Genomic DNA, 13,751 nt, shown 5'->3' with positions numbered 1-13,751 from the left:
GCATGAAACGCGTTTGAGCCGTCTTAAAATGAACACCCTGTATATATTTAAGTCCTGTATACTGTGCAGTAGTTGTCAAGCAGCTTTTTCTTTGGAAGATTTGGTGTATTTTTATTGGCCTGTTTATTGTGCCATTAAGTGAAAGCTATCAGGAAACTGGCAGGCGATAAGAAGCTTTACGGGCTCCAATGACCATATAGATATTGACGCCATAAAATAAAATAATAATAAATAATAAAAAAGGTTAAAATTACATGGAGTTTTGCACACCAGTTGAAAATTTATTAACTTATTCGGTTGATTTTACAAATTGAATTAATTTCAAAATAATGAAGGACAGTTTAATACGTTGCAAAGCTCAAAATAGTTGTTGCTATCCGAACAGCAGAAGTATTGACTGTTTATTTTGTACCTATCGAGAGAGGTCAGTCCATTTGTTTACCTAGCAACTAACTGCCAGCGATGCAGGTAATTATTCCGGCGGCCCGCTAGCCAAAACCATTTATTGTGGTGGTCCTTTTATATCATACCTTCAATATTTGATTGCAATTAAAATTTCAACCTTTTGCCTCTAACGACGAGGTAGTTAACAGTTTTTTTCTAGAAATGGAATCTACAAATTAGATTCAAGACGCGTAGTTTTTAATTAAATAACATTTTTATACTTTTTTTTTGACTACCACTTCTTCAAAAATTGACAACAGGTAGTGCTGCACGAGTCCGAGACGAGGCGAGACTTTATGCAGTCTCGATCTCGGTCTCGGTCGCTCAAGTCTCGGTCTCGTTCTCGTCGAGATATCTCGGTCTCGGTCTCAATTTTTTGAATTTTTGTTTAAGTGTTAAAAGCGGTTTGCTATTAATAATCTTTTCAAAAAATGTTATTATTTTCTAATAATTATTTTAATTTATATATTGGTAATGAAAATGTGTGTAAAAGAAGACAACTACTTACACTTCAATGCATCATATATTACTATTACTGTTATATATCTTTAAATAATTTCAAAAAGATGTTAAAAACGCGCCAAATGAAAGACCCAAATAACATATGTATCTGCCTCCTATAACAAGTCGATTCGTGAAATAAAAAATACACCTCCTAACAAACTTCCCGCTCCATTAGTTATGGCTGTTGGTAAAGATAAAGAATCTGATGATTCACCTTTTGACGACGACGACGACTGCATCAATATTTTTGCACCATTTGCTCAAAAATCAGCAAATATCACCGAAGCATGGAAGACAGAAATAATTAATTATACCAAATTAGACCAAGCACCAGTAGACGTTGACATTTTAGAATGGTGGAAAACACTTGAGAATTCCTTCAAAAATTTGTCTAGAATGGCAAAAGATATTTTTAGTATCTGTGCAACTTCAGTGCCATCGGAAAGATGATAATGACCAATAGAAGATCTTCTCTAACTTCTGACTCAGTAAAAGCTCTTTTATGTATCAATGCTTGGGCAAAGTGTATCTTAAAAACGAAAATTTGTGGCAATATTTTTTAGGTGATAGTCTTTTTTTTTCAAATTCACTAATTCCAAAATTCTAAAATATAATTCAAATAATATCTAAGTTCAAAGTATTAGATTATTAATAGTGAAATTTATGAAATTGAATGAATGAATGATATGAATAGTGAAATTTAGTGAATTTATGTAAAAATTATGTAATTCGAAAGGGGACGCCACGGTAGCCGAGCGGTGCGAGACCTGCGAAGCTAATATGTATTGTGGTACTGGGTTTGAGGTTTGATTCCCGGTCTTAGGCCTTGGATTTTATTTAATGGTTAATATGAGCAATTTACAGTAAAGTATGTTTGCTAGTCGCCTCCGTCCGCGACACCTAATTGGTAGTTGGACGTAAAGCCCCGCCTGAAAAAATAGGCGCTTACTTTACTTATGTAATTCGAAGTCAAATAGATGTAGTAATATTGAACATATATAATAAAATCGTATCTTTTAATAATTAATTCAATACCTGTAATGATTATATTAATAAAGAACACAATTTTATAATTTTGTAGCTAAAAATTAATATTTGAAAAACCGAGACGAGACCGAGATTTCTCGACGAGATATATATCATGTCTCGATCTCGGTCTCGGTTGCTCAAGTCTCGTCTCGGTCTCGGTCTCGGTCTCTCTCGAAAATTAGATTTGTCTCGTTTCTCGTGCAGCACTAGCAACAGGTTGATTCAAAATTAATCGTTATGAAAGGAATTCATCTGTAAAACATTTAATGATTGATTGCGACGTTATTGACTCGTTTTTAATAACCTATTTTCAGATATTATAAAACTCTTCTTCTTCAACGCCAAAAAATGTTTTTGTGCTCCAAGTATCTAATTTTCGGGTGCCTGGACGCTTGTCTAGAGATCTTAAAAACGGACCAAAAGGTCTGAATTGTGTCTTAAGATAGAATACCTTCGATATCCTTCAGAGATGTTCATATCATCCAATTATATTTAGCGCTAAAATGACTTTGTCTAGGATGTAGTAAGGTTTTAAGTTCGACTTATTAACATCCATGTAGACAGTGTGAGGGGGCTTGTGTGGGCTAAGGATGTTACTTCTCGGGGAGGAAAAACCAAGGCTTGAGAGCTTTTTACCCAGGAGCCACTCTCCAGAATTAGGAGTCTGATTAAACGGACGGGTCTGGAGGGTGAGCTCTAAAGTCGGGGAGCCACAATAGATCCATAGGGGTCGCGGTGGCGTAGGCCTTGAGGCCGCCCTAATTTAATCTAATCTAATCTAACATCTATGTAAATAATAAAGTAGTGGAGAGTATATAGGCCCACCAGCCTGAAACCTCCTTTTGTACATTTCTTTGTGTATATTTTTTAAATTGTAAATAAACCATTCAAATTCAAAATTCAAATCTAGGATTCTGTAGCCAATATTTTTGCATTTCTATCCTGCTCGAACTCATTCTGATCTCAGGACAGCAGCGTACAATCAATCATTTCTCTCATTCGTGCGACTTCGCTTCCTTCTTTGCGCCTCTTCGCCTTTTGTTTTTAAAAAATCCCCCTATTTCTCTCCTTTGCTAACTCCAGTTTTCTACTTTAATTTCATTTTGAAGGTTCTATGTATTAATGACACCTATTATGGAATTTGATGAAAACAATCTTTGCCTCATTTGTAACTAATTTTCTTCTGATTCAGTTGTTCATTTCCTTTTAGAATGTACCTCACTTTTTACCTATTAGAACTCATTTTCTTAACTCGTATCGATCTTCAAATGATTCTTTAAATGATCAAGTTTCTCAAGTTGTTAGATATAAATAGCGTGAATCAGATTAATGAGATTTACAATTTTATGTACCATGCTCTGAAGCTCAGTAGCTTTTTACACTTAAGAGTGATAACTGTTTATGAGTAATTTATGTCTAACTAATTAAGTTAGTTTTCACTTATGTATGTCGATGAGTTATGTATTTGTTTTCCAATTTTGTACCTCATAAAGAATAGTTTAATTTCCTTTATTTTAATACTGTATTAATGTAATGTTTTTTACTTTTTGTGCAATGTTGCTACAACTCCCAGCTAAAGGTATTTACCTATAAGCTTGTAAATAATAAATTTCATTTTGTGTTCTTAAATGTATATAAATGTTTATTTGTTTGTTTCTCTTCAAACAGAAACCGCTCATTACTTTTTGTATTACCAAAATTAATTGAGTCCATTTATTTTTTGGGGGGCCGCTCGGCAGGGTGATTTGTTCTTATTAATTGCGAAAAACCTTCCTAAATAATGTGGTAATTATTTCAATGAGACCAAATCACAATTGGGTTTTAATTAAGTTAAATAATTATGCAATAAAGGAAATTGCGCGTTAATCACTTTGAGGAGCCGCTTCTTTACGGCACAAAATGATTGTCTGGAAGAGAAAAGGAGAGTATGAAAGTGCGGGAGAGAGAAATGGGATCCCAGAATCCCATTCTTTTGTTAACATATTGCTTGACAAAGAGCGCTTCCCATTCTCCCAGTTCTGTTATAGATCTTTCTCGCCCAGTTCGAACACTTGCTTCTTTTCCTTGTTCAACATAATATCGCGGGTAATACAGTTAGGGGTGTGAGGGGGGTTATAATTCTATGGATTGGTCGGCGGAAAAGTGTTTGAGCTTTATCAAGTTGAAAGTATCACATTTGTCAACGATTCATGGTTCTACGCTGGCAATTTTCTTTATGAGTTTTCCTCAACCTTCAAACCGAAGCCCTTCGTGTCCTTCTCCTGCTCCTCTTGCTTGCCCTTATTCATTCGTTCTTCTCTTGCTCAGCGCTTATTCTCCTCTTTTCTCTTTATGAATTGAACTGCTGATTGCAAAGAAACCCATACTTAAAAAAAAGAAAAAAAAAGCAGAGAACGTCGGGGATGAGCTGTTGCCAGTGTGCGAATGGAGGAAGTGGTTAGGGATTGGGTTTGTTGCTGAGCATTGAAGTTTGTCCCGGGCTCTCTACCTCCAGAGAACTGAGTTCACCCCCTCTTCATCCCTTGTGAGCTCTGGCCCAACCCAGTGTTGTTGTCCCGGCCCTATTGTGTACGCCCACTGATTTGTGACTGAGGTTATAAGATGTGGTTCTTCTCATTTCATCTGGTGCTTGTTATAAGGGTAACCAGGCTGCTTAGAGAGGAGAATCCCTTGGTCCCCGCTGTGCGGGAGAAGGTTTGAAAATTATCTTCCTTTATACAGATTCCTTTTATTATTATTTATTTTCTTCTTCTTAAAGCCCACTGTTGTACCAAAATTTCTGACGAAATCAATGAATAGAATTTATATATTTTTTTAACTGAAGAGATATTATTTATTTTTCAAGTGATAAAATGCTAATAGTGGCAAAATGGAGCCTAGACTAAGAAATTAGTTATCATAGTAACTATTGCCGCTTAACCCATCAAGCTAACACGAAAACTGTTGATTGTCCTTGAATCGATTGTTCCAAAAAAAAATGTAAGCTTAACTTTAGCATTTGATTTCTCTTTAATACATATTATTTATTTGTCAGCTCTTGTTGAATGTAATTTACTTTCATTACTTATCACTCATCGTAAAACTATAAAAATAAAAACCTTCGACAAAGTTTTGCCTTCTAGTAAATAATTCAACTAATCGTAATCTTCTACAGTAACGAGAAAAACTCTTGTATTTGCTCCAGCTGAAATACTACTACTACGGAGCCCACCGTCAAACTGTACCCTAGTTCGATCTTTAATAATTTAAACGGAAATAGTGTGGCATGTTGTAATATCGATCAGTTCTTTTTTCTGATTATAAAATCGAATTTTATTGACGTCCTTATAAATCTTTGATTTTTTTTTTTTTACTCTTTTGTAATTCATATTTTATATGATAAAGCATACGAAAGGAAATGGTAAAATAATTAATTTTGAAAATCTCTTCCATTACCAGTAAATTAATTAAAATTTACAAAGTAAACTCAATTATGCAGTTTATTAATTTTGTCAAATGCTAATTGTCATTTACCTTTACATAATAATTACCAAAATTATGTGTGCATAGTGTGAAACATTCACATGACTTTTTTTTCTTTTTCTTTTTGTGGAACCGCAATTTACATAATAAAATTTTCTTGCTAATTATTCTATGCAAATAAATTACTAATAATCACGTTTATTCAGTGAATTGGCTCTTTTGTTCAAATGTTCAACCGATTTTCTACAAATATGGAATTTTATTTCAATTTTTAATTACTCTTATAGATCACAAAAGAGATAAGCCCATTATACTTGAATAACGCTTTGGAAAGGAAACTTAATGGACCTCTTTCTCAGAACTGCTTTAAAAATCATTTTCCGAAGAAAATGCTTTAAAGGCTATGAGTAAAAGTGAAGTCATTACCTATTTTTTGCAGGCGGGTTTTACGTCCAACTATCAAATTAGGTGCCGTGGACGTAGGCGACTAGCAAACATACTTTACTATAAATAACTCATATTAACCATTAAATAAAATCCAAAACCTAGAGCTGGGAATGGAACCCACTAAACCAACAATACATCCTAGCTTTGCGGGTCTAGCATATAACTGCCAAACATACTTTACTATAAATATCTCATATTAACCATTAAATAACATCCAAAACCTAGAGCTGGGAATGGAACCCACTAAACCAACAATACATTCTACCTTTGCGGGTCTAGCATATAACTGCCAAACTTACTTTACTATAAATATCTCATATTAACCATTAAATAACATCCAAAACCTAGAGCTGGGAATGGAACCCACTAAACCAACAATACATCCTAGCTTTGCGGGTCTAGCATATAACTGCCAAACTTACTTTACTATAAATATCTCATATTAACCATTAAATAACATCCAAAACCTAGAGCTGGGAATGGAACCCACTAAACCAACAATACATCCTAGCTTTGCGGGTCTAGCATATAACTGCCAAACATACTTTACTATAAATATCTCATATTAACCATTAAATAACATCCAAAACCTAGAGCTGGAAATGGAACCCACTAAACCAACAATACATCTTAGCTTTGCGGGTCTAGCATATAACTGCCAAACTTACTTTACTATAAATATCTCATATTAACCATTAAATAACATCCAAAACCTAGAGCTGGGAATGGAGCCCACTAAACCAACAATAAATCCTAGCTTTGCGGGTCTAGCATATAACTGCCAAACTTACTTTACTATAAATATCTCATATTAACCATTAAATAACATCCAAAACCTAGAGCTGGGAATGGAACCCACTAAACCAACAATACATCCTAGCTTTGCGGGTCTAGCATATAACTGCCAAACTTACTTTACTATAAATATCTCATATTAACCATTAAATAACATCCAAAACCTAGAGCTGGGAATGGAACCCACTAAACCAACAATACATCCTAGCTTTGCGGGTCTAGCATATAACTGCCAAACATACTTTACTATAAATATCTCATATTAACCATTAAATAACATCCAAAACTTAGAGCTGGAAATGGAACCCACTAAACCAACAATACATCTTAGCTTTGCGGGTCTAGCATATAACTGCCAAACTTACTTTACTATAAATATCTCATATTAACCATTAAATAACATCCAAAACCTAGAGCTGGGAATGGAGCCCACTAAACCAACAATAAATCCTAGCTTTGCGGATCTAGCATATAACTGCCAAACTTACTTTACTATAAATATCTCATATTAACCATTAAATAACATCCAAAACCTAGAGCTGGGAATGGAACTGGAACCCATTAAACCAACAATACATCTTAGCTTTACGGGGTCTAGCATATAACCGCTCGGCTATCGTGGCGCCTTAAAGGTCATGAGCATACTAATTCAAAGAAATCTGTAGCTTATTTTATTTTTTTTTAATGGATTCAGTAAAATGACCGATTTGACTGATTTTCTCTAATTATCGTGTCTTATGGCGTGGCATTCACCAAATTTCAACTTTCTATGATTGAAACTTTCCATTTTCGTTGCTCACATAGTTACACACACACACACACACGCACACAGAACAATTTGTGAAAAATCACTTTTACTGAAAATCAGCGAAGGGCCTGAAAAATGGTTATTTTTCGTTTTAGTACCTAAATTTTAAAATTTTGCATACGATCGTAATATTTTATAACTGCGGTTTCTCACAGCTCCAGGAATGGCTTCTAATAGTGAGTCATTGACAACTATTACGCATGCTTTAGTCCCCCTTATTATCCCGAATTCCATATGTCTCTTTCGCCTCATTATTTTAAACTCTGTCTTTTATTTTCTTTAACGTTTTCCGTAAAAATTATATTTAGATAGATTATTTATGTCGAAGAAAAATTAATAGTATTCTTGTTTTGCAATTATACCTGCATTAACTGCATCTAAATTTAACGCGTAAAAATGCATGCTAGAAAGTTCCTTGTTATCTAAAAAAAAAAACCTGACGTAGCCAAGTCGGACTGCATGCTAGATCAAGCAGAACTTCCGGTTTGTGTGCAGTCGGCAAGGACACTGTGGTTGTGTGAGGTAACCAAAATGAATCGGCTTTTCTTTTTTTCTTTTATAATTTAAATTCTAAAAAAAATAAAATAGTTAGTGGTTTTTCATTGTTTTAAGCGATTATAAAGGATCCAAACTTGTGGCACCACAATACCTAGGATTTGGCAGGCAATTAAAAGTTAAATCCAGAGCGGATTTTGGATTCTCTTGGGCGGGGGGGTCTCAAGTTTGCTTAAAAGTAGTCTGCAAGATTAAAGAGATTAATCCCTGGCATCTGACATGTTCTCGCCCAAATTGGTCACAATCCTCTCTATGCCCATTGCTGAACATCCAGGCTCTTATAGTTTAAGGCAAAACGAGTTATAAATGAATCCTTTTTAACGAAAAAATGACTAAAATAAGTTTTACTATTATCAAATGGCGTTATTAGTTAGATCAGCGTTTCCCAACCTGTGGTACATAAAATTATCATAGAAACGTTTTTCCCTGTAATCCATAAAAATTATTTTAATTAATAATATTATACAGTAAAGTTGTTAATATGTACAAGTAATAAGGTTAGTCTGTCTCAAGATATACGAGAAAATATAATAGCACATTTAACAGAATTAAAATTGTCTTTAACGGAGTATTTTCCAAAACCCGAAAACACGAATGATAATTGGATTTCAAACCCCTTCTATAAAGAAAATTTAGGAAAAGCTACATCATTATCAATAAAAGATAAAGAAAATTTAATAGAATTATCATTTGACAGAACTTAAATGATAACCATGTATAAAAATCTGCTTAAAGAGACTGGATTGTAATGAATAAGCTCTCTCCAAGAAACATTAAATTTAATTGGTACTTACAGGTAGTTGAATGCTTAAAAGTAAATAATTAATTTTTATAAGATTTGGGCACAAATATAATAATCCTAAAGAAGAACTTTGTAAATTAATTAATAATCTTGAAGAGAAAAGTATGTACGCAATTTTTAATTATTTAAAACAAGTTTTAAAACTAAGATCTTACACTTTACAAAGTTTATAAAGTGAACATGAACTTGGAACTCCTTTGTAACAGATACATTGGTATCTCTATACAAATAAAGATGATAATAGTAAAATAACACACTCGGAATAACAAATTTCACGAGATACAATCATTTTTAAGAAGTGGTACAATTTAGCATCATGTACTTACCAAGTGGTATAGTGAGCCAATAAAGAAAGGTTGGGAAACGCTGATTTAACATAAATTTTAAGTAACAATATCTTGTTACACCATTGCACGAAGTAATTTGCTTCGAATCATTTAAATGGCGCAAATTGTCTCTCGGTGAAGGAAATTAACCAATAACATCATCAAATTCATTTTTTGATTCTTCTCTTCTCACAAATTTTGAACTCTTCTTTGCGTTCATTTTACTTGATACAAAATTTCAAGACATGTTTAACCAAGAAATTTCTTGAGTCCTTGTTTCAGAACAGCAGAAATATACAAATTATTATCGTAAATAAATTCTAATAGAAAAATTGTATTGTCTTTTCTTTATATTTTAGAAATGGTCATACTGTGAAATAACTGCCAAGGTCTAAAGAGTAAGAGCATTCCATTAATTATTATTGTAATTTATTAAAGAGTAGAGATTAAATCGTGTACAAATACAAGCTAGAACGATTTACATAAGAAGATTGTATGAATCACATGTCTATTTACATCACATTGCGTTATGAGTCATAACTCTTTTTTTATGCGATATTATCATTTTGTGGATCTAATCGTGAAGCATGCTGATTTAACTGAAACATCATTTTGACTTTTTTCCCCTTTATTTGGCAAGGAAAGAATTGCGTTATTGTCAAATCTTATCTTACATTTTGAACAGGAAATATCCGCTTTAAGATGTCTAGTGTTCAAAAAATAAAAATAAGAACAGTTCTCAGGTTGAGGCATCCCTGTAAGTTACATTTCACTTTAATACATACTGTAAGTAAAGTAAAGTTAGGCTATTTCTTTTTTTAGGCAGGCTTTACGTCCTACTAATAAAAATCAGGCAACGTGGATTGAGGCAACGAGTAAACATACTTAACTGCAAATTTCTCATGAAAACAACCATTAAATAAAAGTCCAAGGTCTAGACCGGGAATCGAACCCCCACTAATCAACAATGGATTTTAGCTTCGCGAGCAGTGCTTCTAATCGCTCGGCTACCGTGGCGTTTAATGCATACTGTATAATGTTTGGAAGAATTAAGTATCGTTCTTGCGATTTGGTGTTGAAAGAAACATAATAAGTTACTTGTTGTTCATTATTTTTGGTGACTGATTCATAATTTCAATAGCCCTGAAGATGACCTAGTCCCTAGGTCGAAAGCTCGACAGAATAAATGTATATCACGACTGAAATGGCAATTATTTTTTTCATCCTATTGAAACTATGAATCAGTCTCCAAAAATAATGAACAACAGTTACAAGACGAAAGCCAATCGAACCAAAGCCCTGAAGATGACCTAATCCCTAGGTTGAAAGCTCGGCAGAATAAATGTATCACGACTGAAATGGCAATTATTTTTTCATCCTGTAATAAGTTACAAATTTAGGAATAGAAGTAAGAGTTAAAACCAGTTTTTTTCGTATCTTTCTATAACGCCAGCTTGTTAGCAGACAAGACAGAAGATACACCAACTTTATAATAACAATGCAAAAATATCGTATTGCCAACCAGCTCTAAAGATGACCTAAGTCACTAAGTCGAAAGCTCGGCATAATAATAACAAAAAAAATTATAACTGAATAACATCACCAAATACAATGAACAATATCCTAAATTAAGAATCGACAAACATTTCTATTTCTTGACTGTCTTTTTGTCTAAACGCTTTTAAATCTTATATAAGCTTTCCTCAAAAAAAAAAAAAAAAAATCTGGGGGCCATCTTAAAGAGCACTTCTTCCTCCTTCTAAGATGTTACTCGTCGGCTCTCGTCAGGAGTCGTATCATGGATTCATCCTTCTGTAAGGGCCATCTAGCCTTTCAAGAATACTACTATTTCTACTTAATTTTTCTCCCGGTATTAAATCCTGTAAGATCTCCAACTATGGGTCAGCCCTAATCATCTTCCGTTTAGTACAGCTTAACAGCCCAAGATTATGGACCCAGTTAGACGAAGCGGTCTCAGCACAATCTTCCACTAATTTTCTAAATCAACCTTTTGTTAGTACGAAGGAAAAAAGAAATCAGAGATAACAAGTTTTCTTTTTACCATCCATTGATCCATATTAAACCAATAAAGATAAATATCCAATATTCATCAGAGTAGAAAAGCTTTGTATTACCTTTGAACCTGAATAGCACTTCCCTAATCTCTTAACTGCCCAAAATTATTATCTTAAATGATGAAATAGAGTTATAGCCGCTAATCGATTTACTTATCAGTTGAATTTTAACCAGGCTTCTTCCCCAGCGGAGTGTAGTTCGAGAGGTAACCTTGGAAGTAAATGCGATACATTCTCTAGTCTCTCCGTTAACATTAATGGCATAACTCTTATCTGTGGTTCATTTACCTTAAATTTTTCCTTCAACGATTAAATAAAATCTTTATCTTTAGCCATTTTTGTTTGTGTTTTCGTATATATCTTAATTTAGCCTAAGTGACTACTTGTACGCTGATAATTTTCTTATTTATAGTTCACTTTTTTTTTAAAAAAAAAAGTAATTCGATGATTACATCTGTTGAAATTAATTAATAAGACTTCAATTTATCTCGGAAATTTAAGAAAAAAATCGCAATTTTCTTAAAATAGCAGCACCGATTTATTAATATAACTCTAACGTAGCAAGCCTAAGTACCCAAATCAGACCACTGATAAGAATCCGTCCTGATTCGTAGAAAAAAGATGACAAATTCTAACAAATCAAGAGTTCAAAACTTAAAAGAAAGAAAAGGTCTACAAGTAGATACGTATTTTAAGAAGTATGTTACCATTGGCAGTGCTCAACATGGTTTAAAAAATCAAATTTGTATAAAATAATTTGAGACATAAATTCAATTGAGAATTGTTATGTTTAATAAATAGAAACTGTCCAGGTCTGGAGCAAGCCTAAAATCTACATAAAATTTTGAAATAAATGACACAGACACTTCATTCTTAAAAATAGGTTCACGCATCGATAATTTTGAAACGATTGCAATACTTTCCGATATTAGAGGTAAGAACAGGAGTGCACTTTAATGATAAGTAGGGGTATCATAACCCAATAATCGTGCCAAATTTAATCGAAATCAGAATAAGATTTACAGAGTTATCAATATTTAATTTGAACTATTATTTCCCAGTACAAATGAACTAGGCATGATTAAGTTTTTTTCTGCATACGTTCTCACAACTTCCGTTCTAAAACACCACCTAAGCACACAACATGCATATCCCTTAAGTAATTACATAGTATTCATATTTATATTATATCGAAAATCTACTTCCACATTGGAAGAGTGAGACAAAGTAAAAAAAAAAAAAACTGAAAACGTTAGAGTAATGTAACCGACACAAAGTGCTCCTGTCGACAGTCACTTGTAACTCTAACATTGGATATTAATGTATAAATTTAAATAATTACGGTTGGACAAATTTGTCTACTAACAGCTATTACCTACCATGACTGCTTCACGCAAAGTTTGATTTCACCAATTTGGGTTCAGGTCAAAGCATTTATCAATAACATCAAGATAAGCGAGTAACTGAACATGTCGTGCATAAAGTAGAGAACAGAAAGTACACAGCGGCTATATTTCTTGATTTAGCTGATATATTTGACAATTTTGACTATCTGGACTGTTTTACAAAATTAGGTGGACTTACGTTCTTAATTACATTATTCAAATCTTTTTAAAAGACCTAACTTTCTGGGTAAGATTCAATAAAATTTACAGTACTCGATGACAATTCACGCGAGCCTGCCTCTAGGGCAAATAAGTCCTATACTCTGCAATTTCTACTCCATGGCAAGACCTATACCTAGTACAACGATGTTAGCTTTTTACGACACAATGTCTTTTACATAAAGACGATATCACAGTCATAAATAAAACTATCACCGACTTGCAGACATCAACTAATCTTATAACAATCTGATTCAAAGCAAAAGAGACAAGGAAATTGAATTTAAACCTATCGAAAACTGAAACAAAAATCATCCCTCTAAGAAGGTTACCGAAATAAAGACCTAAGATTCCTATAAACAACCGAGAAACCTCTTAAAATCATAAAGATCAAGTGCTAGCTCGACGTAACTCTGGACGTCGACACATTAACACAAAGTTGCATCAATCATAACCCAACTGAGACAATTATAGCCACTTATTAATATAAAAACAATAACAATAACGTTCTATACACTACTAAAACCTATTCTGATCTAACCCTGTCAAATTTGGATAACAGCTAGTAAACGAATGACCAAATGACTAAAGACATTAAAAAATAATAATTCACTGAACGTCTTTTTGTACACAAGAAACACACGAATACACGCAAGGATTGCGTGTTAAATTAAATAAAAACAATATACTTCTAATTGACTTCTAACAATATTCCAGTATTTTTACAACTATTTGAGATAAACTGATATAATTTAGTAACTTGGTTAACAGATTCTTGTAAAGCTTAAGATGTTGGAACTTGATTAGATTTCTTGAATTGTTATTGACTTTAATACATTAAAAAGGTTCAGAAATCAATTTCAAAAACTACATCTAAAAGGCTTAGAAAACAATTTGGAG

At 33.2% G+C, this 13,751-nt stretch overlaps 1 protein-coding gene across 9 annotated transcripts in view; it reads left to right on the top strand.

Moving 5' to 3' along the window:
* Window positions 1-13,751, top strand: part of Reph (Regulator of eph expression) — a 206,271-nt gene that overhangs the window by 72,142 nt on the left and 120,378 nt on the right. Inside the window, exon 1 of one of the 9 annotated variants that reach the window (XM_074121659.1) lies at window positions 9,860-9,929. The exons of the other annotated variants lie outside the window; for them this stretch is intronic. Coding sequence (XP_073977760.1) covers window positions 9,875-9,929 — 55 coding nt within the window. The 5' untranslated portion in view covers window positions 9,860-9,874. Of the gene's footprint in view, window positions 1-9,859; window positions 9,930-13,751 lie in introns of those variants that run through there. 9 annotated transcript variants of the gene reach the window in all.

The sequence above is a fragment of the Rhodnius prolixus genome, unplaced genomic scaffold (assembly GCF_049639745.1).
Source record: "Rhodnius prolixus isolate KJV_2025 unplaced genomic scaffold, Rpr scaffold_8, whole genome shotgun sequence".
NCBI classification, from domain to species: domain Eukaryota; kingdom Metazoa; phylum Arthropoda; class Insecta; order Hemiptera; family Reduviidae; genus Rhodnius; species Rhodnius prolixus.
The sequence above is the reverse complement of the archived record's forward strand: the minus strand, read 5'-3'. Positions and strand labels throughout refer to the sequence as shown.